The sequence below is a fragment of the Dacryopinax primogenitus genome (genome assembly GCF_000292625.1).
Source record: "Dacryopinax primogenitus strain DJM-731 SS1 chromosome Unknown DACRYscaffold_1, whole genome shotgun sequence".
Lineage (NCBI taxonomy): Eukaryota > Fungi > Basidiomycota > Dacrymycetes > Dacrymycetales > Dacrymycetaceae > Dacryopinax > Dacryopinax primogenitus.
Window position 1 is genome coordinate 1,695,618 of NW_024467198.1, and position 23,698 is coordinate 1,719,315.

Sequence of the window (23,698 nt, forward strand, 5' to 3'; positions counted from 1 at the left end):
CATAGTTACTATTGGGTTGGAGATTAGACACAGGGGCTGTAGGCTGATTACTCCAGGAAGCTGTCATAAGCTGTTGGAGCTGCTGAGTCAGCTCTAGGACCTGTGCTTGAAGAATAGAAATGGGATCAGGGAATTCTTCTGCTTGTTCCATAATGGTGGATATGGAATAAGGCAGGTGTTGGGTGTGTGTGGTAAGAGTAAAGGCAGGTAAGAGTAGAGGTGGAGTGGTGAAGCAGAGGTTGTCACTTGGAGACTTGGTCTTCTGTTAGGGCAACACAGGCTGACTAAGTCTGCTCACCTAAGAGTGCCAAGAGTCTAAGCAGGCAACAAGGAAGTGGAGTAGACCTGATGACTAAGACCTATCTACAGTATAGGTACCTGTGGATGATCCTAAGAGACCAAGTCTGAAGAGACAGTCCCCAGGCAGAGTAGGCCTTATATTTATACCTCTGTGGTGGAACCTGCTAGAACATCTTGCTTACTCAGCCTAGTCAGGTGATCAGGTCATATGACCAAGGATGAGGTCATATGAGGTCATGCACAGCCATGCACAGCAGGTCACCTGACCATCCAATCCTTCCAGCAGGTTCCAGCACATGCCAAGGTATACCAGCTACTTCCATGTCATAAAGGCTTAGTCATGTCTCTTGACCAAGCAATGAGCTGGTGCCCTGACAGGAGGGAGGCAGGCAGGGTAAGTTTTTTTTTCATTCTCTTCCACAAGTACATGTACAAGTTCTCCACATGGCCTGCACATGCATGAAGTCTCTGCATGGCCTGCTGCATGCATGAAGTTCCCCACTAGTATAGAAACCTGCATGTTCTTCTTCTTGTGCCTGTACAATGCTTGTTGTGAGTTCTTGTAGTACAGCATGCAGAATTTGAGCTTGTTGATGTGCATGTGCATGTGCATGTGCTTTGGCTTGGAATCATGTGAGGTGGCAAAAGGATCCATTGACATGTACATGCTCATCACTCATCTTGTTTATCCAGTCTAAATTTCAATTGCCCATCTACAAGAACAAGAACAAACATGGCCTGCCTGGGGCCAAGCAAAAGGAATGGGCACAGTGCAAGCTCAAGCACAATTTGAACTGCTTGCAACATGCCAAAGCTGCCAAGCTGCTTGACATCACAGAACAAGCATGGATCCAGACACTTGACGAGATCTCCATTGACACAGGGATCTCCAAGAACATCTTGAATGCAAACATAAAGGGGAGGAAGGCTGGCTACTTTGACAACAAGTGCGGCATGAGCTTGCACAATGCAGCCAAGCATCTGCTTGCTGAAGAGGCTTGGGCAAGAGGTATGCTGATCTCTTTCCTTGTATTTGCTTTCTCATCATGGTTAGGTGACATCTTCTACTGGGCCTTGCCCAAGAACCAGCACATCATCAACTCCAAGGTGGAATGGCTTTGTGGCCATCCAGAAGCTGCTCTCTCCATAGAGCAATTGATCTTGGCCAAGCAGGGGAACAAGCATCTTCAAGTCCGGATCCCTGCCCATGCTCATCTTGCCAACACTGTCCTCATTCAAGATACATTTGAGAAAGAGGCAAGTTCTTGTAATTGATCTTGCTCGGATCTAGCTGATCTTGAATCATAGAGTTTTAGTACTCTCACAGGAGGCCATGCTTGTGGCTTTGTTGTGCAGGGCAACATCAAGGACCACGCCAAGCTGCACTTCTTTGGGGATGAACTTTGCAAGCAGTTCTTCAAGGAGATTATTGGTTACCCCATCTTGCAGATTGCCATGGGCTTGGAGGCATACTGTACAAGCAGAGGCACTCAAGGCAAGTACATCTGACCTGTATCTTCACCCTCCTTGATGGATACTCATCCCTAAGCTAGGTGCTGCCAATAACTTGAACAAGCGCATGAATGAGCTCAAGGCCTATCCAACTTGTATTGACAACCAGCCTTCATGAGCATGTGCTTTTTCATGCTTTGTGGTGCTCATATTCCAGTAGAGAAGCTCATGGGCAAGAACAACCTCATGATGTCATACAAGCAATTTGGCTGTGACATTGAAGACTGCTACAAGATCATGCTTCAAGGATAGCCATTGCTGGCACTTGTCAACCCCTCCTATATCTCCTTGCTCAGCGACCTGCAAAAGGTCCAACAAGCTCTCACAGATGGGTCTTGTTTCTTTCAACCCATGGGGGAGCAAGACCTTGTCTGCTGTGCAGAAGAGCAAGCTCATGTCTCAGCCCTTGGGCAGACAAAATGCAAGCAGGCAGCAGCAGGGGTTAATGATGGCCATGATGATGCTGCAGAGGATCTTCCACAAGCAACAAAGAAGGCAAGAATAATGAGTGCTTGTTCATTGCAGCACTTGCCAGCCACCATCAACCTCCATGGGGATGTTTCCACTTAATGCTGCATGCTGCCATGGTCCAAGCCCATGCGCTTGCCTCTGGTTCATCAACCCCACAGGCCACCGACATGTTGGCAACCTTGTTCACCAATATGGGTCAGTGGGAGTACTCAAACATGGGTTTATTGGATAATGATAGTTAACAAAAACATGCTCAAGTTCTTGGTCTACTCCCCCTGGTCCTTGGTCAGCACCTCAACTACTCCACAAAGTGCTTTCTGCATCTTCCACTTTGCAAGGCATGCCAGTGACTTTGCCTTCTTTGTATTTTCTTCTCCCGCACCTTCTTGGACTGTTGACATTGATACTCAAGATGATGCATCTTTGTTCTAGTTGTTAATGATGAGCAAGCACTTGATTCTTAACAAGTCACTTACCTCTCCAAGTATGATGCCCAAGTCTTCTCCCTCAGGCTGCAGCCATAAGGGAACTTTGCTGTTGGGTCAACAACAACTCATTGACCTTGTGCATTGAGCTCAAACAAGGTGGCCTTGGTGATGATGCACTTGGAAAGACCAGGGAAGCAAGGGTACTCGGTGATGAATGGTGGCATGGTGGTTGTGTGATGGAAAGCTTGCCAATCAGCAGAAGCAGTGTGGCCAGCAGCTATACAAGCACATGTGCATGACATATACTCCTGCTTGTGGCTGGATTTTTGCTGGATGAGAAAACCCTCATGTCTCACCACAAAGATGTGGTGGAGATGAGCACCGCCTCTTGCACATGTGCATGGCAAGGCATCCACTTCTTAGGTGTTTTGCCCTGGGGCATTATGGAGCTAGCCTGAGGGAACATCATGATTGCCGCATCCCGCATCATCAGGGTTCAGGCTCATGGAAGCAAATAGAACCCTGCCTGTACTACAGGGGAAGTTGTCCGCTGTGTGGATTCTTCACCCTTCTAATGGCATACTGCGGGTGAGATGGGCTACAATAGAAAAAGACTGGGACTAATTCACGAGCATGAAATGTCGGAATCACAGTGGGTTGCAAACGATCTAATTAATAGCCACTCCAGCTGTTTACAGATTACATGCTAATCGGGTATTCGATAGGAGGTGTTTTAGGATCATGGTAGCAATAATAGTTAGTATAGAATGATACAAGCTCGTCACGTCATTATGCCCAAAATTCCGGTTGTCGCTCTATAGCGAGCGCTCTTGATCGTAGGGGTACATAGGACCAATTATGATAACGCCCTGGTCAAAGTCGTTCTCTAGGGGTGTTAAAGGGGTTGTCTCGACTGCTTCGGAACTTGGCGTTCGCACATGTGGCTTCATCTCTATCTCCGTTTCGGACGCTGATAAATCCCAATTTTCATCTGTCTCCTCGTGCAGCTCGATCTCCCTCATCATGAGGGAGGTCAGCAGCCCAAGGAAACAAAAGGCAAGCATGACCTTCCATAATATGCTGAGACTGTCTGCAAACGCATCCTGAACTTGGTCACGGATAGGCGATGGCAGTGTTGGAATATACGGAATTGCACCGAAGGAAACATCAACACCGCCTGGGAAAAGTGTGAGGAAGGCAGTCGGAAGGCGCGTCATCAGCTCGTTTTGCAGTATCGCACTGCCGATCGTGATACCAAACGTCTGAGCAAAGGTGCGAGAAAATGTGAATAAGGCCATGGCGCTAGCGTTGCGGGATACGGGCAGTGGTGCGAGAATCGGGAACTTGACTGAGGTCCAGATGAGGCCGAGTCCCACTGCGGTGAGAATCTCGAAGCCAACCCAACTTGCGGTCGGAGTGTCGACACGCAGGAGGCTGAGAATCCCCGTGCCTATAGTGAGAAGTATCCAGCCGATCCAATTCTGTGGCACATAGCGTTTGGTGAGCACAGCAGAAACACCACCCACAAGGGCGGCAGGTGCGATCGTGAAGGCTAGACCGAATGTATCCACTCCTGCCTGGATTGGAGAAGCTCCGAAGCATGCCTGGAAGAAGACAGGCATATAGAATATGATTGCGGTAGCGACGACGGAGTGGAAGAATGTGGTAAGAAAGCCGGCCACAGAAGTACGATTGGAGAGAAGGTCGAAAGGTATCGTGGGCTCGGCTACGCAGGTAGCCTCGACGACGAAGAAGACAATTATACCGAGAAGACCGAGAATGAGTGGCACAAGCGTTTGTGCGGCAGTCCAGGAAGCCTCCACGCCCCCTCGAGTGAGCGCAATCGTTGCGGCACATGTTGATACCGCGATTAAAGCGTTACCGCTGTGGATACTGCTGTCAGAAAAGTCCTCCGAACTTCAGGGCGGCAAGGCGTGACTTACAGCCAGTCAATCCTCCGAAGCTTCTGCATTATGCTGCCGCTTGGGACCTTGAGCTTCAAAAATGCGAGGACGAGACAGATAGCAATAAATGTGAGCGGCAGGTTGATGCGGAATAACCACCGCCATGTAACATTCTGGGACAATGCTCCACCCATAGGTGGCCCAATGGCCGCGGCGAGCGCCCAAACGAGCGAGGTTATTCCCATGAATAGGCCACGCTCCTTCAGTGGGACGAGATCGGCAATAATGATTTCCGTCATCGCAAGAATCCCCCCGCCGCCCAGACCTTGCACAGCTAACCAAACAATGAGATGCAAACAAAGGAAATCGATGCGATCGCTCACTTCTTCCTGCAATCAACATGTTCATATTGATCGCCTCTCCGCATAAAATTGACCCCAAAAAGAACAGGGAAAGTGCCAAAATCATAATCGGCTGTCTTCCAAACGTCCCAGCGAGGGCACCGGATAGTCTACTCTGACGATCAGCTACCATAGAGGCGGTAAACGGATCGACTCACGGCAGCCAGGCAGCTGAAGCAAGTGTATAGGCGCTACCAACCCATGCAAAGGAGGCTTCTCCATCGAGATCGGCCACGATACGCGGTAGTGCTGTAGAAACACAGGAAGCATCGAGGGCCGAGAGAAATACCGAAGTTGAAGCAGCGGAAAAAATCAGCCAGAACGCGGCACCTCGTTTTGGTTTGGAACGGGCACAGTACCCGCCCTCCTCTGAGGCCCCACTGGATGGCAACGGAACGGCTCTGACAGTAGCAAAACGGTCGTCGCTCTTTTCCAAAGAAACTGTCGAGTCCATAAGTGCGAGGATAGAGGGAGAAAATAGGTTGCAGACCTCACTTCCGTCAAAACATGAGCTGTTATAAGGAGTGCGCGCTTCTAACGAACACATCTCTTCTGTAGTGACGAGCATAACGCAATACTCATCGCAGAGCTTGTTAGTGCCTTTCGGCCACATTAGCATGAAACCATTCGCGTGGATTCGAAGCTGGAGCAAGAGATTAATGCGGTGCTCACCGTCCCTACGAAGTGAGCCGTATCAGGGACGTGGGATGTTCACAAGCAGTCACCAATGACTCAATGTACTGTACATCCCACTCAAATTCGTCTCAATAATAGACACTTCCACTGAGAGTCGATATCTTCAGAAGACAAGTAGAGCATTTGGAAAGTCGGGACTGTCATCCTCTGTCAAAGAACGAATTGTTTCTGTCCTGTAGCAAGATGTTACCTCCATGCCGTCGTATTAGGTAAGTTGAAGAACGTCATCGGTCCCGGTCCCACATCCCCGCTTCAGGCGCTTGTGGAGGGCTTGTCTCATACCCGAAGTCGCCGGAGGCTTCCAAATACCTCCGGCGTTTTATCACCGCGCGGTATGCCCGATTTTGGACCGATGAGCGTTTGTTTTTGGATTCATTTCGTCCGGTTCTGAATGGTGTAAGCCTGGATCGTCATGTTCACGTGACTGCGCTCACGTCATAGAGATGCTTCACCTCCTCATTCGGGCGCTATAACGGTGAGAAGCTCTCTTCATATTGAAACGCAATGAATGAATGCACGTTACCAGTCGATATCACTACGGGTCCTGTACTGTGGCATTTGGCTACCGGCTACAAGCCTTGTGGAACACCGCACGTTCCTGTGGTGTGTGGGCTATACCCCTCGTTCGATGTCCATGTTTGTTCTTTCCAGACCCATAGGAATATGGATTATGCAATCAGAAGATGTTATCAACCTGCTGACTACAAAAGGAACGAGGTCGTAAAGAATGGGGAATGAATGAGACCTGTGATTGGCGTAACGAGCGCATATACACTGAACACCATGGTGCACTAGCGCAAGATTCTGTAGCTTCCTTTGATGATGCTTTGTTCTATGTTGATATCTTGCATGGTCAGTCCCACCCTGTTTGAAAGGCCGAAATGGCGGGCAACGCCTCTACGTGTCATTTTAATTCCTCAGCGTGTATGATCAAATAACATTCCAAAATCTTAGGATACATGAAAGATGATAAAGTAGTGTGCAACGTCGGGCATGAAAGGAAGCCAGGCTACGCCTCAGCGACAGCAGGTGTAGTCTCGGTGGTTACCTCGGGCTTGTCGAACGGGCCGCCATGTCGTTCCAGCATCTGCTGCTCCAAGCGCCACAGGTACCATTGAAACGGCGAGTAGTAGCGCGGACTGAGCCATGCATAAAGCCATCCTGACTCTTTCTGCAAGGTGCCGTCGTAGTCAGCTGCGAACGCAAAAGTCAGGGCTCTGAGAATGACGCTGAGGAGAGTGGTCATACCGGCCAATTCTTTCCTCAGATCGAGCCATGTCTTCGTCACATCAGTTAGGATGGCGTTCACTTCCCACCGTACACACTCCATCATCTCCTCCTTCTTATTCACCGTCCAAACCATGACTTCCTTGTTTCCTGCTTTGCAGTCCTTGATGAACTGTTTCCCCTCCACTGTTACCAGAGCACCGAAGTTCATCGAGAAGCCATCGCATTGATCCCAGAAGTATTTGCGCGCAATGTCTGGCGACATGCCAATATGCGCGCGCCGGCAGTAGGGAAGGAGGTCCTTGGCAGGATTGAGGAACTTCGGGTGCCACAGACCAAGCAATATGCGCGGTGCGAGGTCTGTTTCCCAGTTGGGCTGGGACGCAATTACCTCATGCATGATGGTGAAGAGCCGGACGGGATCGTTGTACACCTTCACGTCGAGGTTGAACTTGAGGTGCTTGTTATCTGGCTTCATGAGCAGCCCGACCGTCTGATTGAACGTCGGAATGGGCTGCTTGGGCTCCTTCTTCGTCCGTACATGCTCCATCCCCTGTTCGCCGTGGTAGTTCTGCTCACGGATGAGACCATGACCGTCGGTGGTACGCCCCAGCGCTGGATCATGGAACATCATGATAACGCCGTCCAGTGAGACATGCACGTCTTCAAATTCTGTCAGCTTGCACTCGCAACATTACTGATGCATGCACGCACCACTTTCGATACCCTCTGCACCATCCCTAGCTGCACCTTCGAAGCTCGCAAGTGTGTTCTCGGGGAACGCAGCAGATGCCTGACCATCCACAGTTCAAATACCATCTTGTTTAGACCATTTTAGAATCACACACACCCCACGATGACCCCAGCACTCTGGAAGCTTCCTTGCCATTATCTGTTTCGTCGACAAGCCAAAGAGGAGCCCTCTAAAGGTGGGTAGTCTGATGATGAACCGCAGTGTTGTCGGTTGAACGCAACGACACAGGTCGTGGCGGGTCTATAGGCTGTCGCCAGAAGGTCAGGCCGGTCTAAGGGCTGATGCCAGCAGCCGAGTTAGTAGGGGGCTGTTCAAGGACAGATTTGCTCATTGGTGATCCATGATAGTCGGGGTTCAGTGACGCGCAGGTGGGCTCATCGTTTCCTATGATTGGTCAGCCATGCTGAGTGGGGTCATCACCAAATTTAGAAGGATGGACGTGGTGGACATTGACGAGCAGCATATAACAAAGTACAACACATACATACAGGATACACTTATACAACGACAATATACCAGTACAATATCCAGATAACTCAAATCAGCGTGATCTTCGTCCTCACAAGACCTCCTCTCCAGTTCTGCATCCCAGCGCTCTTCAAGTGGGTCGCATCCCTCTGCATCCTCGCGAATGCCTCCTGGATGTGTGCAGATCTGAGGGGCCTCCTCGCCTCGGGGGGTCGCATGAAGAGGCTGCTCTGTACGCTCGGCGGTAGTCCAGGCCCTTCATCGTCTTGTTCCCCACTTAAGCGCGCTTTTTTGTTTGGCGACTCATCAGACGACGCCAGTTTTCGTTTCAATCCGGTGGTTTGAAGTTGCGCTTCTTCGAGGATGCGCTTGATTTCCAGCCCGCCGATACAGAGGGAGCGTACCATCTCGTACGCCAGGAAGCCAAGGATATCGATGATATCGTCGTTAGGTTTGATGTCAGAGTATGCAGAGAAGTTGATGAACTCTCGGAATCGCTTGGCTACGGGGAGTCAGACAGGTGCACAACTGAGTATTCTGCTCGAACTTACACTTTCGGAAAGTAAATGATGCTTGTCGGCACTCTGAATAATGTACATACTCCTCCCGGGTCATCTTGCGGGTTGCTTCATCGGCATCCTATATGCACGTATCAACATTTAGTTCCATCTCTTCACCAGGCTTGACTACCTACCTTCAGTCGTACATTCATATCCTCCGTAGCTTCTTGTCCATCCTCGTCATCTTTATAGTCCTCCTTATAGTCCAGGGTATGCTTGAGGAAGTCGGAATAGATCGTGGAGATCTCCCAGGGGAGCTTGACCGTCATCTTCGTGCTCTTTGTCGTCAGATCCGCTGGATCACGCCAACGTCAGTCAATCCCATGAATAGCCGTGTAGAGTATGACACACCAGCATTCTCTTCCAAGGCCTCCTCCTCCATATTGCCGCCCGAGTCCTTGCTCGCTTCCTTCGCCTCCCTCCTTACCTCTTTCCAGCTCAAGTACGTCCGCAAGCGGTTCACCTTTCCCCTGTCTCCACGTATAAGGAACATGAGGTCCTCTGCTGTTAGATGCCGCGCTCCACGCTTCACGGCAAGGTGACGAGCGAGGATGACCTGAAGGTGGTGTTAGATGCCATAAAGGGACAATGAGAGAACTTACAATTTCGATCACCTGTCCACGCACGATATCTTCTACCAACTGCGTTGTTTCTGGAAGTGGCTCAGGTACTTCCCCAAATACAAACAACTGTACATGAATGTCAGGATCGGCACTGATAGACAAATGCACGCTGAGCGCACCATCTGGGCAATCTCCTGCTGGTACTTATACTCCTTCCCAATGTCCCCATCTTTCACTTTTGCCTTGCTCATGATTCCAGCTCACAAGACTGTGGCATATAAATAACCGAAAATATCCTGGGATTTGGGGTGTGAGAGGTGGGTGTTGTGCTCAGAGTGGCGTTGGGCGCTTCCAGACATCTTAGTTGCTTGGCGCGAGCCGACTCTGAGTCTGTTCTGTGCAACGGACAGCATTCACTGACCGGGATAGTGTTCCTATCTCTTTCGCTAGAGAGCCAATCATAGCGTCAGACCATATTCAGCTATGTCTGGTGCTGTTTCACGAGCCGGCGAAGGCGTACGACCTGCAGCGGACTCATACAGGCCGGACGGTTACGTGCGTTGATGTCAACTTCTACGTACTACTTTCTCACTTGACCCCAGGGAATGTCACAAGCGCTTCATCGTGCACGCCGACCTTTCCATGTACGCAATGCCATAGTTGGAGCAACTGTTGCTGTTTTTGTCGTCGGTGTCTACACCTACTCGATCCGCGCTGTAAAGCAGGAAGACTTCAGCGACATCGACATTCTCGCACCTGCAGTAGAGGAGCGAGCGGCCATCAAGAGTATCGAGGATGAGCAGAAGGAAAAGAATCAGCTTGCTGTATTAAGAGCGGGGACTTTGAGTCCTCTGGGGAGCAATGCGACGCAAAGGGCTAGCCCGGCTGCTAACACGCTGGTTAACGAAGTCCTTCAACCTGGTACGAGCAACACGCCGGACTCTGCTGCACCTGCCACCTACGAGCACGCTGCCCCAGCCAGTCTACCCCGCGGGTTTGTTAGCAAGATCATCCCTCAAGCTCTGCACCCCACCGATGGAACGGTCGTTTGGGGAGCACCGAATGTGGACAAAGTTGGGTTGATTGGAGATCGAACATCTGTGTCGGGTGAAAAAAGGCGAACATGATGCAATCAAATGTGTCTGCGATGATGGTATTTGCGAATGATCATATTAGCCAAAATGTAAAACACGCCATCCATCTCCCCACTCTAATGTATGCCCATATCTACTTCTTCCCAGCCCGACGCTTCTGCTTCATCTTCTCCTTTTCATACAGCTTCTCTTCGTGCCGTTCCTCTGTAATGCTGCCCTCGACCTTGCGCATACGTTCATTATATGCCCGATCCTTCTCCATCTGTCGCTTCGCCTTCTCGCTCGCCAGGAAGCGATTGTCCTTGCGCAGTTCACGCATCGCACCACGGCGCTCCTCCTTATATTGGGCACGCAGCTTGGCAGCTGCATTCCGTTCTGCGTCAGGGTCATGCCGCTTCGACCAGCGATGGCCCTCATCGAACTTCGGTATGTAGGTGGCAATTGGTATGGGCTTGTGGGCTTGCAGATGAAGCGGGTGGCGAGTCTGGCGAGATACTTTCAGCATACGAGTCAGTCCATCAACTGACTGTGAGTGCAATTTCTAGTCAGGGCGTCAGGTGTGTATGCAGCATCACGTCACATGACGAACTCACCTTGAGACCTTCTGAGTACTTGTCCTGATTCAGTTTCTCTAAAATATCCAATGTTGGCTCAAATAACTCGATAAAGCCCTCTAAGGCAGTTAAATTCACGGCAACTTGGAGGACGAGAGTCATGGCCATGCCGACCAGATCAACTTTGGTTTGAACATCGTCTTCAATTTCCCCCGAGAGTGCAGCGAGTAAATTTGGTCGCTTTGGCTTGACACCGTAGAACTGATTCGGGGTTAGCCGCATGGCATTGACGATATCCGAGTTAAGGTCGGGCGAGGGGAAAGATCCAGGGAGAAGTGACGTGTGCAAATCGTGGGCACATAGGTAAAGGAGCGCGTTGTTCAAGAAGTTCACAGCTTCTGGGACAAGACGCTTCGACAGTTCTGTGTACTGCAGGCACAGAGTGCATAAGAACAAGCCAGATGCCATGTCCGCCAATGACCGGACGCGGCATTGTGCCAGATATTGTCCCATCAGAAGGAAAGTTGGAGTGACGACCCCATGTTCCAAGTCGCTTGTCGACCAGAGTATGCCAATCAATCGTAGCAGAGCCAATTCGGCGGGTCCAGGCCAGGTTTTCGCTTCCGGGCTCGTGGGTCCTCGTGCCAGCCCTCTCGAAAGGTTCTTTTGCATGAGCGTAAGTTTCGAAATGAAAGCCTCAGCAGCAATCACAGGGTATGTAGTCGCCAGTGCCTTGATATGGGGGAAAAGCCCAGCAACCAGCCTGTATGATGGTGTTGGCGGAGATGAGGCATACAGGACGTGGTCCAGAAGGACAGGTAAGAACGCATGCAGCTTCTCCTTGTAATCCACGCCCAGGCTAGGATGGTATCGAACTCGAATTCGGTGCACAACAACTGGAATCTGAGAACCATCGAGGCCATCGACTATTTCAAGGAATTCTTCGTGGGTTTCTGGACACGGGAATATGAATGGTAGCTCTTTAGAGGTCGACTTGATCGGATTTGTTTTCTTCGCTGGGCGAGCAGAAAGTTCGGCCTGCTCTTTGGTTTCCCCCACACCTAGATCTTCTGGTGAATCGTTGCCCTCCAGATCCGACTCGAAAGCACTTTCGTCTTCTTCACTTTGTTCTTCGTCGTCCTCGTCCTCGTCCTCGTCCTCGTCTTCCTCGCTTTCACTGTCATGCTCGTCCTCCTGCCCTAGACCTTCACCCAACCCATAATCCAGGCCCAAGCTATTCTCACCCAGATCCAGACCGTCATCAAGGTCATCTGCTTGAGCGACCCGCCGTTTCGCTTTTTTGTGACCCTCCTCGTCACTGCCGTCATCCTCTTCTCCTCTCATTCGCCGTAATCGTGCCCGTTCAGCAGTTTCCAGCTTTTCTTTCTCTTCCTCCGCGATCTCCTCCTCAGTCTTAAGTCGATTTGTTGGCTTCGAACGCTTGTCAAAAGCCAATTCTCGAACAAATTTATCGTAATCATCGTCTGATTTCGATTCCTCATCTTGCACGGGTATATGATCACCGTCTTCCGCTCCGCCTTGCACTATTGGGATGGCGGTACGTTTTCCGATCGGAATCGAGTTACTGCCGCTGCTCGCCCGGTTTGGTAGGGTATCCCGATCACCAGATGGTATAGCATATTGATTGGAGAATAGCAATCCTCTGATGTCGCCGAACTCATCATCAAGGGTTTGCCGCAGAGCATCGTCCCGCTCCCTCTCCAAGTGCCGCAAGTGTTTATGCTCCTTGCTCTTAGCAATCACCTCGGCCATGACTTCCGCCTTGTTTTTCTTTCGAGGTGGCTGAATCACTTGTTAGATAGTAGTTGCTAGTAATGGAAATCAATGGACATACGGCGTCGGGGTCTTCATCGTCGTCTGCGAAGCCACCAAAATGCCCTCTGCTCACGATCTCAGCATCAATGCGACCGTGATCATCTTCCCCTTCCTCATCAGAGAGCTTCATCCCTGTGTCGTCGAAGTCATCCATCATAGATAGGCTTTGTCCATAGTGAGTAAGCTCGACATCATCGTCCAGATTGAACAGGGCGCCTTTTGAGGCTTGCTGTCGTTCTCGGGTGAAACGTTCGAGCATACGGTCTTCCGGAGCCATTCCAGGATCATTTTCTCCGAATCGGCGGTCGACGAAGGATCCTGCTTTGTTCCGGGTGTCGAGCTCGGGCAGCAAGGTTTTCTTGCGCTATTTCGGTGGTCAGAATGTGACCGTGCTCTAGCGCCAGTTCCTTACCGTCTCTATGCCGACTTGCTTAGTGAGACCAGGTCTACCCGTTACACCTTTCAGCTTTCTCCCTCCCACATCGTGCTTAAGCCTCGTCACTTTGACTTCGAAGGGGTTGAGGTCCTGGACGATCTTGTCCAGCTTGTCCTGTCGCCGTTGACCATCTTTGCCTTCACTTGCCGAGTCGCGCTTGCGTTTCTCTCCACGCTTAGATTGTGACTTCCTAGCAAGGCCAGAATTTTGGAGCGCAGCCTTGAGTTGAGAAAGTTGCGAGCCTTTACCCATGCTGTATGGATAGTGGAATCAACTCTACAAATTAAAAGTCCAGGAAAGGGTTCAAGAATTTGCCGGGGCACTTAAGTGGCTGTGGCATATTCTATTACGTAAAGATTCTTGGGGCTTCGCAGTAACAGTCAATACATGGGTCCCCGTTCTTGGTAGCCCGACTGGCAGTTCCGTGGACAGACCGCAGAGATCGCAGGAACTGGTTATCGTCGGACACGTAGTCCCACACTGCTCGTTGCATTTTATACAGCCATCATGATTACTGCAGGCGGCACGTCCAAAATGCTCCTTCTGTGTCACGTTCGGGAATATATACCCAATGTCTGTCAGAGATTGATTGCGACGGGTAGTACTAGCTGTCATGCGACCGTGTTTTGCTACGTACCGATAGTCGAGATGGTGCGAATGTGCGAAGCGCTGGTTCACAAAACACCGTGTAGATTTCGGCGCTGGATCCGAAGACACTCCTTCATTGTCTGGGCACGTTCTTTCAGCTTACGGGCATCTTTACTTCTCGCTCCGATGTAGGGGCCGTAGTCACCCCTGAAATAGCGAAATGTATGCATCGGAACCCAAGGTCAGCTTCGCAGTCATCGACACGTGATGGATTAGCTTCCGCCCCCTATACTGTATATAAGCCTCGTTAGGATAGTAGACCCTTGCCCCTCCTCACTTCATCCTCATCCCCGACCAGCAACAGCAGCTCGCCACAATCAGCCATACTATAACCTATCAACACCCTAGAGGGTTGGTCTCATCTTACGATGACCTCGTATGATTCTTCTTCATCGCTAAGTGTATCACCTACAGCTTTCAGTGTTCTCTCGGCAACGACTACGACCGCTACTATCCTTCCGAACGTTCCCCATGGATTTGTCCGATTCAAGAACAATATCAAGGAAATGGAGCAGCTATCGTTAGAAGAACTGAAGTCAAGACTAGCGACCACAGAAGCAACCCTAACTACAGCGTAAGTTGTCCGCATATATATCCCTGCCCTTCTTCTCACGCGCTGTTTCCACAGTCACTTCTCCCCGCATGTGATGCAGAAGATGTTCGAGAAAGCCGAGTCACTTCGACTGCGCATTTCCGAACTTGAAGCAAACACTCTCGGCGACACGTTCCGTTCAGCACACATCACCAGTCCCTCATCATCGCCACCGGCCTTCGATCCCACAGCACGAGTCATCATGCGCACCCGAGCGATGGCAGTCGCACGGCCCATCATCTCTCGCGGTGGTACACAAGGCATCACATTCGCCGAGTCGAAGCCACTTGAGACCATGGCATGGGAAGTTCAGAAAGAATATGAAAAAATTGTCGAAGAAGATCGGGAGCGGAGACGTCTGCAGATGGAGGAGCAAGGTGTCACTGAGGAGACCGTGAAGTTCCGGAAGATGGAAGCGGATGGCACTATAGGAAGACCAGCTGTTAGAGAGCAGACCCAAGAAGACAAGATGTGGGCGTTCATGTAAGCGCACAAACCTTGTCATGTTCCACACTTCTGACTTCTTCCCCAGGAACTACAAAGGAGTCCAGGAGGAACTTGTGGATGAAGAATATGACGAGCCTTTGTTTCAGTTCGACGATGACGACGACGACTGGCCGGAGAATGTTACTTCTGGTGGATTGGAAAGTATTCGATCTGCCGCCATCCTACCGGGCTCCGAAGAATACTATCCACCTGACCCCTCTGGGTATCAGTATGGAAACGATACTGTCAAGTGGCTTTCGACGTAGTTTGTGACGAAGCACTTGGGATCCTTTAGAATCTCGATTCGACGCCGCCATGGCACCTGAGAGTCGGCTTGGGCTGTCCGCGTGGCAGAAGACAATCCAACAGGGAACGAAATATGCCAGATTATTGGCAAGAGAGTAAGTTGGCGTCCCTTCTCCAATTTTGGAGAAGTGCGCTGAACGTGTTCGAGTAGCAGCAAGTGACTTTATGTCTTGTCCTGTTGGCACGGTTTTCCTTCCGAGTCAACGAGGTTATCGAGAGCAGTAGGATCGTTAAAACGCCGATCGATGGACGTGGAAGATATTCATGCGATGTGTGGCATTGTACAACTAGGTTCCAGTTATATCCGCGTCACTCAAGGACGATACCCGTCATTGATTGCCTGGTCAAACGCATTGTACCAAATACTATTTCCGATATCTACCCTATATGGAAGGAGAGGCCGGTGTATACAAAAAGAATAACATAATGGGTATGGAAGATGCGAAGGTATGTCTTCGTGTCATTATCTACTCCTTACAGGTACTATCCATCGCCATCCACTTTCAACCCATTCAAGAATACCTGTTATGTGTCACGGGCATGAACAGGGCAGGCCCGTCCTCTTTGTAGCCAAGCAGATAAGCAACCTACGATGGATGGTCAGGAGGTCAACAGACATGGCCCTGATCGATGACGTACCATTGTGGAAGGTACAAAGACAACTCAAACGTGCGACCGCAGATCCTATAAGCGACAGCGTGAACAACAGCCTCCAGGTTTGAAGTATGCAGGTACATTACCTTTGACAAATTCTTCGAGGCAAATCACACCTATTCCCGTAATCAATATGGACCACATAAGAAACGCTACAGAACTCACACTCGCTGCCAATCAGCGAGCTATCCGCAGGCAGACGATACACCAAATAGCGAGCCGAATTCTGCACGCCTCCGCTCGAATTGCCCTCAAGGCAGTTCTTAACATGTATTTCTTGATCCATTGGGGATCCAAGGTCGGCAAGGTTCTGCCCACAAACCGGGCATCTGTAATGATCCGTTTCAATCAACAAGGTGAAGCGCTGTCGCAAATGACTTACTCAGTAAGGTCGCTTATTACAGAACTGGAGTCGCGACTCGTTCCAGGTGGGGCAAGTCGCTCTGGATCGACGACAATGCCATTCAACCCTCCACGAAGTTGGCCGGGGATGGATGCAGTGGCCGTAAGTTCTTCATAACATGACTGACAAACCCTGTGCATCATTTCTGGTAGAACCGGATAGGCCATACCGGGGTCCAAGACGACATCGGCAGGATACAAGGGGAATCTGTGCGAAGAACATCTGTCACAGAAAATATGACCACATCGGCGACAGTGCTATTCCAAGATGATTAGATAGCAGTGGGGATAATATTTAAAGAATCATACATGTTTTCGAAGAAGGAAACCGAAACGCCTGTGACAATTGCGGCATTCAATCACGTCTGAATCAGGCTCCCAAGTCGGTTGTAGGGAGTGCGGTAGAGGCGCAGTCCATCTCGGCGTAACTACCTTCTGCGGTGCTTCATGGGTAGGAACGCGGAACTCAGGGGCCTGAGACAAATCAGGCGTCAGGTTGGCGGCAGTACGAGACGAAGATGTCGAGGCACGAAGATTGAAATAGTCGACGCTAGCCGGGTGGGAATGTACCGAGGGAGGCCTTGCGGTCGATTGAGTTGGCGCTGGGGATGAGCGTCGCACAGGATAATGGAAGCTCTCGTCGTCATCATCATCATCGTCCTGCTCGTCGTCTTCATCGTCTGACAATTAGGTGAGCTATTTTGTCTGCATGGTATAAACGTGCATACCCTCGCCAACTGTAAACATTCGTTCCGCGCCTGCCTGCAATCGGATGCGATCCAGCTCACGGCTGTACCGATTTAGCAGAGCGTCGGCTTCTGCCTTACGTGGCGCATCGTCGTCGTCTACACGATGTCAATATGAAACACGCACTGTTCTTTTAAGAAAACATACTGAGCATCCCCGTCCGGAGTTCACTCACGGCCCGCTGCAGCTTGCCAATCGACCTCCTCACATCGGCTGCTGATCGTTCGACAGGTTCTTCGATCGGGGTCCTCAGGCTATAGGCATCAAATTCGACCCCGTAGCTGCGTGCATGCTGGGATCCCGCTAGATATCGGGCGCGGGAAACATAATCCTGGGCGGATGATAAGAATGTCTGCGGCATGGACCCCAGCTCTTGGCCCCCTTCGGATCCCCCGGCAGCATCATCATACTCGCTCAAGTATGGTGTCAAGGAGCCGTCCGGCTGCAACAAGTACATGATACCATCAGGCTCGAGATACGGCAGGGGCGGTATGTCCAAACGCCGGCGCATGACGCGGACCCATCGTCTCCTCCGACACCAAACGCTGGCGGCCGCATCAAGACCATTTGCCCTTGGGGTGGATGGGCCTATCAAACCCGCGGTCATAGCTCCGCTTCCGGATAGTAGCCTCTCCAGCTGATTTGGTGTTTCCGAAGTCCACTGGTCGTCGGGGTCTTCCAAGTGTCGGGCATACTGCCAACCCTCGATTGCATCGCATTTAGGATGCGTGAGATCCAGCGTCCAATCAGAGCTGGACAACAATTCAGTACGTAAACAACGCCACGAAGAGTGTTCTTACAGCCAAAAGAAACTACGCTCGGAACCCTCCCTGGGGGTCGCAGCATCACCCTTTGCGTTCACTCTCTTGAGATTGAAGGGATCATCCAACAGTGGCAGCTGGACGTCGCTTCGCCACGCGGGAATCCTTTCCGGAGCACCATCAGGTGGGTAAACGGTGAGCTCGAATGGTGCTCTACGACCCTTCTTGCCCAAGCCCGAAGGCGAGAATTTTGGTCTGCCGCCGTTCACCGCGAGCGTCTTCAGACGTGTATCCAGGCGCTGGTTCTCGTAAATAATGAGCGGAATGGTTGTGTGCACGGCGATCGGGTCGCATGGAGAGCTAGAGCCTTGCCATCGTTCTGCCTCGGCCTTCTGTAGGATTTCGCAAATCCAAACTTCAAATACGGCAGCAGCAGCGTCATACGCGGTTTCACCCCAGTTGTTGCGAATCAAGGGATTAGCGGCTTGTTTAGTGACAAGATAAAGAACGACAGGAAGGTGGCCCTTTGAAGCCGCATTCACTGAGATGATGATCAGCCAAATTTACATCCAGCAAGTTTGTACGTACTCAGCGGAGTCCAACCACCCTTGCTCTTTCGGTCTACACCCCTGACCCGACTATCGTCATCGGAGACGACGTCCGCAGCCCCACCTTGCTCGCAGAGCCATCTCACGATATCTAAATATCCCTTTGAGCAGGCATTGTGAAGTGCCGTCCAGCCATCTGCATCTTGCGCATGTGCGTCCGCTGGGCTCTTCATGTTGGAGATAAGATAGATGACAACTGAAAAATGCCCATTGAGGGCTGCTTTGTGTAGAGCAGTCTGAAAGCCTGTCAGGGGTGCGGCTTGTGCCCATGAGTCAACGCACGCACCTCACCCTCCTTATCCTCGAAATCTACCATCGCTCCACACTCTTCAATGACTGTACATCAACACGTTAGTTTTGGTCACATGCATTCGATCTACTGAAGAGCTTACGCCATCGAACAATCTCCAGTCTGCCCCGGCTCGCAGCAGCATGCAGCGCCGTAAGCCCAGTTCGCGGGGCAGCGTCATTCGCAAGGGCAAATGGTGAGAAATTCTCATTCTTGCCGTCTTCGTATGCTGCAGCACAAACTTTCTGCAGGGTGGTCAAGTCGCCTGAAGCAGCAGCGGCAGCGAGGCATTCGAGCAGAACAGTCGAAGGCTTTGGGGTGGGTACCGAGGGTCCAGAGCTTGGGAAAGGAGCGAGCGCTGTTGAAGCAGGCCCTTTTCCTTTGGGTTCCACAGATTGGGGTACAACTTCCGACGTCTCGTGCACCTCTTCGACTGGAGAAGATACTGTTGCTGGAGGATCATGCTTCTCAGATGGTCGAGGATAGACGAACTCCTCGTCGGAATCTTCATCTTCTTCATCCGGTAGCTCAGCTGCTGACGGAGTCTCCGATTGCGGACCACCAGGATAGACAAATTCTTCGTCCGAGTCCTCATCGTCGTCTCCAATCGGACGAGGACGCGCATTATTCATGGGCTCCGACGACAGCATTGGTGTCGTCGCGTCCAAAGACTTCTGGAGATGTTGGGCGTCGATTTGCGATGTTGCGCCTAACGGACCGGTTCTGTAAATTGAGTGAGCACCAATGGTCGAATCAGTATGCACACATGACATGCGTACTCGCTAGCAATCCGCACACCTGTAGGACCTTGCTGACCGCTCATGGCTGCAATCGTCTGCCGCACGGTATCGTCGTGCAGAGTGCCCGCCCTGGAATGCGAGAAAGAAGCAAGGAAAAGGCTCCGACCCTGACGATGCTTGAGGGGACGCGTCTGTACTGTATGCGATGTCAGCAAGCGAGCACGAGTCGCTCCCATCCGTCCCATATACTACGATGGATCCAGTTGCTACTCAAAGCAAAATGCAAGTCGCTTCTGAGTTGCCAAAGGTTGTCCAGGTCGAGGTTGTACCAACAAAGCTAGCTCGCAACTTGGGTCCGGTCGTGATCGCGTCAGCTGTCCTTGCGCCCCTCCTGCTCCTGCCGTACTGGGGTACTCGTGCAAGACTCCGTCAGACGATGAAAGAACTCGCCAGACTGGAATCTGTACCATCTATTCTTTCCAGACTAGAGAGTCATCTGGTTCCTGGGTTGCGTGAGCTCCGCATCTCCTCTGTCGACACATCCGCTGCACTCAGGGAAACAGTCAGGAGATTGGAAAACGAGAACGCCGTGCTGCGGAAGGATCTCTTGGAGCTCGCCCGACAGATCGACAAGCTGTCTGTGCGTGTAGGTATAGAGAGTGAGTTGGCGAAGATTCGGGCTGCCCAGCCTCCCCAGCGGGAGGTTAAGTTAGTAACCGTGCAGGAGGATCCACGGTACGTTTGTTTCGCAAGGAAGCATAACAATGTCTGATTCTCATGCAGTATACCCTCTCAACTCCTCAGCGAAATGGGATCTTCTCTTGGTACTGTCGCTTCTTTCATCGAAGAAGTTGACATCAAGAACGGACAACCGCGTCGCGTAGATTCTCGCGGCATCCAGCGCATGCGAGCGGTCGCATTGAAGCTCGAGCAACTGAACTCCACGCCTACTCCACCTAGAACACCACTGTCCTGATGAAGGAATCATTTAACGAATTTGTATTTCATTGTTAACTGCCTCTGCCATATGTGTATCACTGTCGAAGTCAAAGTAGCAGCATGTATGCCTCTTGTTACATTACTCCCCGCTCAACCCTGTTGTCACATCTCTTGGTAGTCCACTGTACTGCATGTACCATCCCACTCATTGTGCAATAGACCAATTCAGCTGTTTTCCCGCCCAGAAGGGGACGACAGCGTCGCCGTCCAGTTTCCACTCCTCTTCGATCTGAAGAGGAGCTCTTTCCAGCTTGACAGGGGCCGTGCCTTGTGGCACCTCATATTCATAATACTTCCGTCCATTGGTGCTTACGAATGCTTCCAGCCTATGTAATGCGCCAAATGATTCCAGAAGATGGGCGACAAGCGGAAGGAGGATCGGGGATGTATATATGCCGGCTGCGCAGGGCGACGATGGCATAGCGGTAGACTTACTCTTAGGGGGATGCGGCGCGGAGTCTGAGCCGAGGAAGAAACGAGGATGCCCTAGATAAGCGCTCAGTCAAGGAAGTTCGCCGAGTGACACGATAAAGACGAGACCTTCGCGGATAATATCTTGCAGCGCTTGCCTATCGTCCGGGAACTTGGCGACGGGTTTGCAGAAGTGCCACGAGTTGCCCGCCCAATCATCTGCCGTCATAGCTAGATGGTGCGGAGTGATCGTGCATCCTACAGTTTCACCAAGACTCTTGACGGTCTCGACGGATTGTCGAGTGGTTGCGTGCTCGAGGACTATTTTTAGCTTTGGGAACTCGGTATGAAGTTTTAACAGATGGGGGAGAAAGGCGATCTCTGCGTTGAGCACACAGATGTTCTGAGAGAATACAGCTGTGAACAATTTTCTAGATCGGGATCCAGAATGCTTACATGCGTGGCATCCGATGGAACTTCACCGTGCAGGTTGAGCACAAGTCCAGCTTCCTCCATGGCCTGGAATACTGGGTAATACACCTCATAAGATTCGATGCCGCCTTCAGACCCCGTAGTGACTCCGCGAGGATAGGACTTTACCCCTGTCATAGGTGTATTTAGAGCCATCACTGAGATATTCAGGGTTCGCCTTACCAACCACACCCGCAGCCTTGGCCTTCTTGACTTCCTCCGGGGTCAAGTCCGGAGAGAGGTATAGTGTCATCAAGAACTCAACATTCGGTTCGATTTTCTGTAACTGTTTCTTGTATTCTATCGCCTGCACAGTCGTAGTAATCGGCGGTTTCGTATTTGGCTATTGCGTTAGATGAGTGGTATTTCCGTCGTCATAGCAGATCGAAGAACCATGATATATGCTAGTCGAAACCCGCCTTTTGAAACATGGGGGGTCACTAGCTCGCTCATCGGCGGCTGACGCAGATGACAGTGGAAATCAGCAGGGGATGTCAGCGAAATTGTGTCCATTTTAGGTGGAAAACCAGGTGGTTGAGCAGCAGAGAGTCTCGCGGGGTCACGGCCAAGAACCAACCGGAAACTTGCGACGTGTTTGAATGGAAACGCAGAAAGGCTCCGGCCGGACCACTTTCAGGGTTCTTTTTGACACCGTTGGAGGGCATCCAGGTTTTGGGGCACGCCTGGACTCTGGACTCTGGATACAGATGTCAGGGTCCTAAGCTTAGTAATTTAATCCCGCTCCGCGTCAAGCGGGCAGGGCAGGGTGCATTGCTCAGCAATTCAATAGCCGGTGCTGCCTAACACCGAACGTGTAAGTCCGATAGATACAATTAGTTAGTGCTCTATCTAGACGTCATGTAATTATTAATTTATACTACTACACAAAAAACAAGAAAAACAAAGGACTTGGAGGACATCACCTCCAAGCCCATCTATTGTATTTCTATGCAGTCAATTCACCAATGACTACAGTTCACAGCCCTTCTCTTACTCTCCCTCTTCATCTGACTCCACCCACCAAGCCTGCTTGTCCATCTCCACCTTGCCATCCTTCAGATGTCCATCATTCTTCCTCCAGGCACACAGCCAGAAACTCGCCCATGTACTCCCTGGCCATTTGCTGAACCTTTTGATGAGCTTCTTCAGGCTGGTGGACTCCAACAACTTGGCATGTTCATACCAAGTTTTGTACTTGCCCTTGAAACCATGCACCTGCTTGAAGGCTTCCCCCCAAAGAACATGGCCCGGCATAGCCTTGTCCGTATAGCCACGGATGCGGGTGATGTTGCGCATGACTTCATTAAAAGTCTGCAACCCGGGCCACATCTTGTCCAGCACCTCCAGGAGCAGAAGTTGGGCAGGGGAGGATGGCAGCTTGACAGTGATGGGTGCAGGCTCTGGTGGTGGCAAAGTCAGGTTGATGGTGCCTTCCCAGTCCATTGCTGTCAGCATGGCTGCTTCAATGCCATTGATCACATCCTCCATATCCAGCAAATTGTTGGCATCAAGTGTAACCACTCTGCTACCCCAGCGTGGATGCTTAGGGTTGCTCAGCTTCACATCCTCCACCATCCTGGGCCCAGGTTCGGCATTCCTCAGGTGCACAGGAGCTGGGGATCCATTGCTTACCTCTGGTTGTCTCCTCCCATATGAGCTTCAGGGAGTAGGCATCACAAAGTTACCAGTCAGAGGCAATGACAGTGGGAGGAGTGGGGATGGAGTCTGCACCAGGGGACACTTTGACCCTCACTTATGGTCTTGAGCCACAACAGGCAGTGCCCTGCCCAGTTCTTTGACTACCTGGGGCCTGTCCTCATTCACTCCGCCCAGCAGGCAGATCAACAACTCATCCTTTCTGACCTGCACCACACCCTCCCTTCCCTGACAGATCCACATCCCCTGCTGTGATTTGAAGAACTTTGCATAGGTGATGTTCTCAAACTTCATCCTGAGGTCAGAGCTCAGCTCCAAGCCCACATGACTTGGCCATTGGCTCATCCTTGTCCACAGCTTCCCTGCAGCAGGAGACGCTTGCAGGGAGAACTGGTGAACCTGCATCTTAAATGGGAGTTAGAGAAAAGTCATAGAGTTAGTAGTTAGCTGCTTACTGAGGTGAATACAATCAGTCCAAACACCATCTCTAGTGTCTTCTCCATCTCCATTGCATGCCATTGGCATTCCAGAGTAGCTGCCCATCCACCATCCATTTCATGGTACAGCCCATGTGGGGATGGACCATGGAAGGCTTGTGTCAATGGTCCAGCCATCACGCTGACTTCGACATTTCTGCTTGAATGCCTTGGTGTGCCCCTGTCAGGGCACCAGCTCATTGCTTGGTCAAGAGACATGACTAAGCCTTTATGACATGGAAGTAGCT

At 51.1% G+C, this 23,698-nt stretch overlaps 9 protein-coding genes across 9 annotated transcripts; 2 read left to right on the forward strand and 7 right to left on the reverse strand.

Annotated features, from left to right (window-relative positions):
• Positions 1–640: 640 nt before the first annotated feature.
• DACRYDRAFT_103475 (uncharacterized protein) lies at positions 641–1,809 on the forward strand (the record flags this gene model as incomplete). Its single annotated transcript, XM_040767761.1, has 4 exons — positions 641–694; positions 994–1,309; positions 1,355–1,561; positions 1,628–1,809. The coding sequence occupies 4 exons, from the start codon at positions 641–643 to the stop codon at positions 1,807–1,809; spliced, it is 759 nt and encodes a 252-aa protein (XP_040633424.1).
• A 1,559-nt stretch (positions 1,810–3,368) lies between these two features.
• Positions 3,369–5,470, reverse strand: DACRYDRAFT_74020 (iron permease; the record flags this gene model as incomplete). The annotated part of the gene is made up of 4 exons (XM_040776043.1): positions 3,369–4,595; positions 4,655–4,949; positions 4,999–5,126; positions 5,175–5,470. The coding sequence occupies 4 exons, from the start codon at positions 5,468–5,470 to the stop codon at positions 3,527–3,529; spliced, it is 1,788 nt and encodes a 595-aa protein (XP_040633425.1). The 3' UTR covers positions 3,369–3,526.
• A 1,167-nt stretch (positions 5,471–6,637) lies between these two features.
• Positions 6,638–8,019, reverse strand: DACRYDRAFT_19644 (PLC-like phosphodiesterase). The gene is made up of 4 exons (XM_040771601.1): positions 7,790–8,019; positions 7,654–7,732; positions 6,961–7,602; positions 6,638–6,906 (listed from the first exon to the last, which is right to left on the reverse strand). The coding sequence occupies exons 1-4, from the start codon at positions 7,826–7,828 to the stop codon at positions 6,722–6,724; spliced, it is 945 nt and encodes a 314-aa protein (XP_040633426.1). The 5' UTR covers positions 7,829–8,019; the 3' UTR covers positions 6,638–6,721.
• A 124-nt stretch (positions 8,020–8,143) lies between these two features.
• Positions 8,144–9,589, reverse strand: DACRYDRAFT_74026 (TFIID-domain-containing protein). Its single transcript, XM_040776044.1, has 6 exons — positions 9,464–9,589; positions 9,324–9,410; positions 9,073–9,277; positions 8,856–9,016; positions 8,713–8,800; positions 8,144–8,663 (listed from the first exon to the last, which is right to left on the reverse strand). The coding sequence occupies exons 1-6, from the start codon at positions 9,533–9,535 to the stop codon at positions 8,230–8,232; spliced, it is 1,047 nt and encodes a 348-aa protein (XP_040633427.1). The 5' UTR covers positions 9,536–9,589; the 3' UTR covers positions 8,144–8,229.
• A 102-nt stretch (positions 9,590–9,691) lies between these two features.
• Positions 9,692–13,456, reverse strand: DACRYDRAFT_92492 (Nop14-like protein; the record flags this gene model as incomplete). Its single annotated transcript, XM_040777079.1, has 5 exons — positions 9,692–9,839; positions 9,887–10,919; positions 10,972–12,735; positions 12,788–13,132; positions 13,181–13,456. The coding sequence occupies 4 exons, from the start codon at positions 13,454–13,456 to the stop codon at positions 10,512–10,514; spliced, it is 2,793 nt and encodes a 930-aa protein (XP_040633428.1). The 3' UTR covers positions 9,692–9,839; positions 9,887–10,511.
• A 764-nt stretch (positions 13,457–14,220) lies between these two features.
• DACRYDRAFT_13164 (uncharacterized protein) lies at positions 14,221–15,196 on the forward strand (the record flags this gene model as incomplete). The annotated part of the gene is made up of 3 exons (XM_040770963.1): positions 14,221–14,426; positions 14,481–14,927; positions 14,977–15,196. 3 exons carry the CDS (start codon positions 14,221–14,223, stop codon positions 15,194–15,196), a joined length of 873 nt encoding a protein of 290 aa, XP_040633429.1.
• Positions 15,197–15,761: 565 nt separating this feature from the next.
• Positions 15,762–19,329, reverse strand: DACRYDRAFT_74030 (ankyrin; the record flags this gene model as incomplete). Its single annotated transcript, XM_040776045.1, has 12 exons — positions 15,762–15,823; positions 15,876–15,946; positions 16,052–16,219; positions 16,273–16,550; positions 16,602–16,963; positions 17,021–17,137; positions 17,187–17,791; positions 17,840–18,341; positions 18,389–18,644; positions 18,695–18,744; positions 18,789–19,008; positions 19,123–19,329. 12 exons carry the CDS (start codon positions 19,327–19,329, stop codon positions 15,762–15,764), a joined length of 2,898 nt encoding a protein of 965 aa, XP_040633430.1.
• A 530-nt stretch (positions 19,330–19,859) lies between these two features.
• DACRYDRAFT_19652 (dihydroorotase) lies at positions 19,860–21,869 on the reverse strand. The gene is made up of 6 exons (XM_040771602.1): positions 21,712–21,869; positions 21,502–21,661; positions 21,304–21,449; positions 20,977–21,250; positions 20,221–20,922; positions 19,860–20,172 (listed from the first exon to the last, which is right to left on the reverse strand). The coding sequence occupies exons 1-5, from the start codon at positions 21,829–21,831 to the stop codon at positions 20,582–20,584; spliced, it is 1,041 nt and encodes a 346-aa protein (XP_040633431.1). The 5' UTR covers positions 21,832–21,869; the 3' UTR covers positions 19,860–20,172; positions 20,221–20,581.
• Positions 21,870–22,308: 439 nt separating this feature from the next.
• DACRYDRAFT_103485 (uncharacterized protein) lies at positions 22,309–23,483 on the reverse strand (the record flags this gene model as incomplete). The annotated part of the gene is made up of 3 exons (XM_040767762.1): positions 22,309–22,975; positions 23,072–23,379; positions 23,430–23,483. 3 exons carry the CDS (start codon positions 23,481–23,483, stop codon positions 22,309–22,311), a joined length of 1,029 nt encoding a protein of 342 aa, XP_040633432.1.
• Positions 23,484–23,698: the final 215 nt, after the last annotated feature.

Bases quoted from the DNA above. Each gene is read 5' to 3' on its own strand.
- DACRYDRAFT_19644 (XM_040771601.1), bottom strand. From the start codon at position 7,828: ATGGCAAGGAAGCTTCCAGAGTGCTGGGGTCATCGTGGG. The intron at 7,603-7,653 runs GTGCGTGCATGC...CAGAATTTGAAG, and splicing joins TGCAGAGGGTATCGAAAGTG to ACGTGCATGTCTCACTGGAC. The intron at 6,907-6,960 runs GTATGACCACTC...TTGCGTTCGCAG, and splicing joins TCTGAGGAAAGAATTGGCCG to CTGACTACGACGGCACCTTG.
- DACRYDRAFT_74026 (XM_040776044.1), bottom strand. From the start codon at position 9,535: ATGAGCAAGGCAAAAGTGAAAGATGGGGACATTGGGAAGGAGTATAAG. The intron at 9,411-9,463 runs GTGCGCTCAGCG...ATTCATGTACAG, and splicing joins AGCAGGAGATTGCCCAGATG to TTGTTTGTATTTGGGGAAGT. The intron at 9,278-9,323 runs GTAAGTTCTCTC...CACCACCTTCAG, and splicing joins GTGGACAGGTGATCGAAATT to GTCATCCTCGCTCGTCACCT.
- DACRYDRAFT_19652 (XM_040771602.1), bottom strand. From the start codon at position 21,831: ATGGACACAATTTCGCTGACATCCCCTGCTGATTTCCACTGTCATCTG. The intron at 21,662-21,711 runs GTTCTTCGATCT...CTAACGCAATAG, and splicing joins TTCGACTAGCATATATCATG to CCAAATACGAAACCGCCGAT. The intron at 20,923-20,976 runs GTCTCGTCTTTA...GCGCTTATCTAG, and splicing joins GCAAGATATTATCCGCGAAG to GGCATCCTCGTTTCTTCCTC.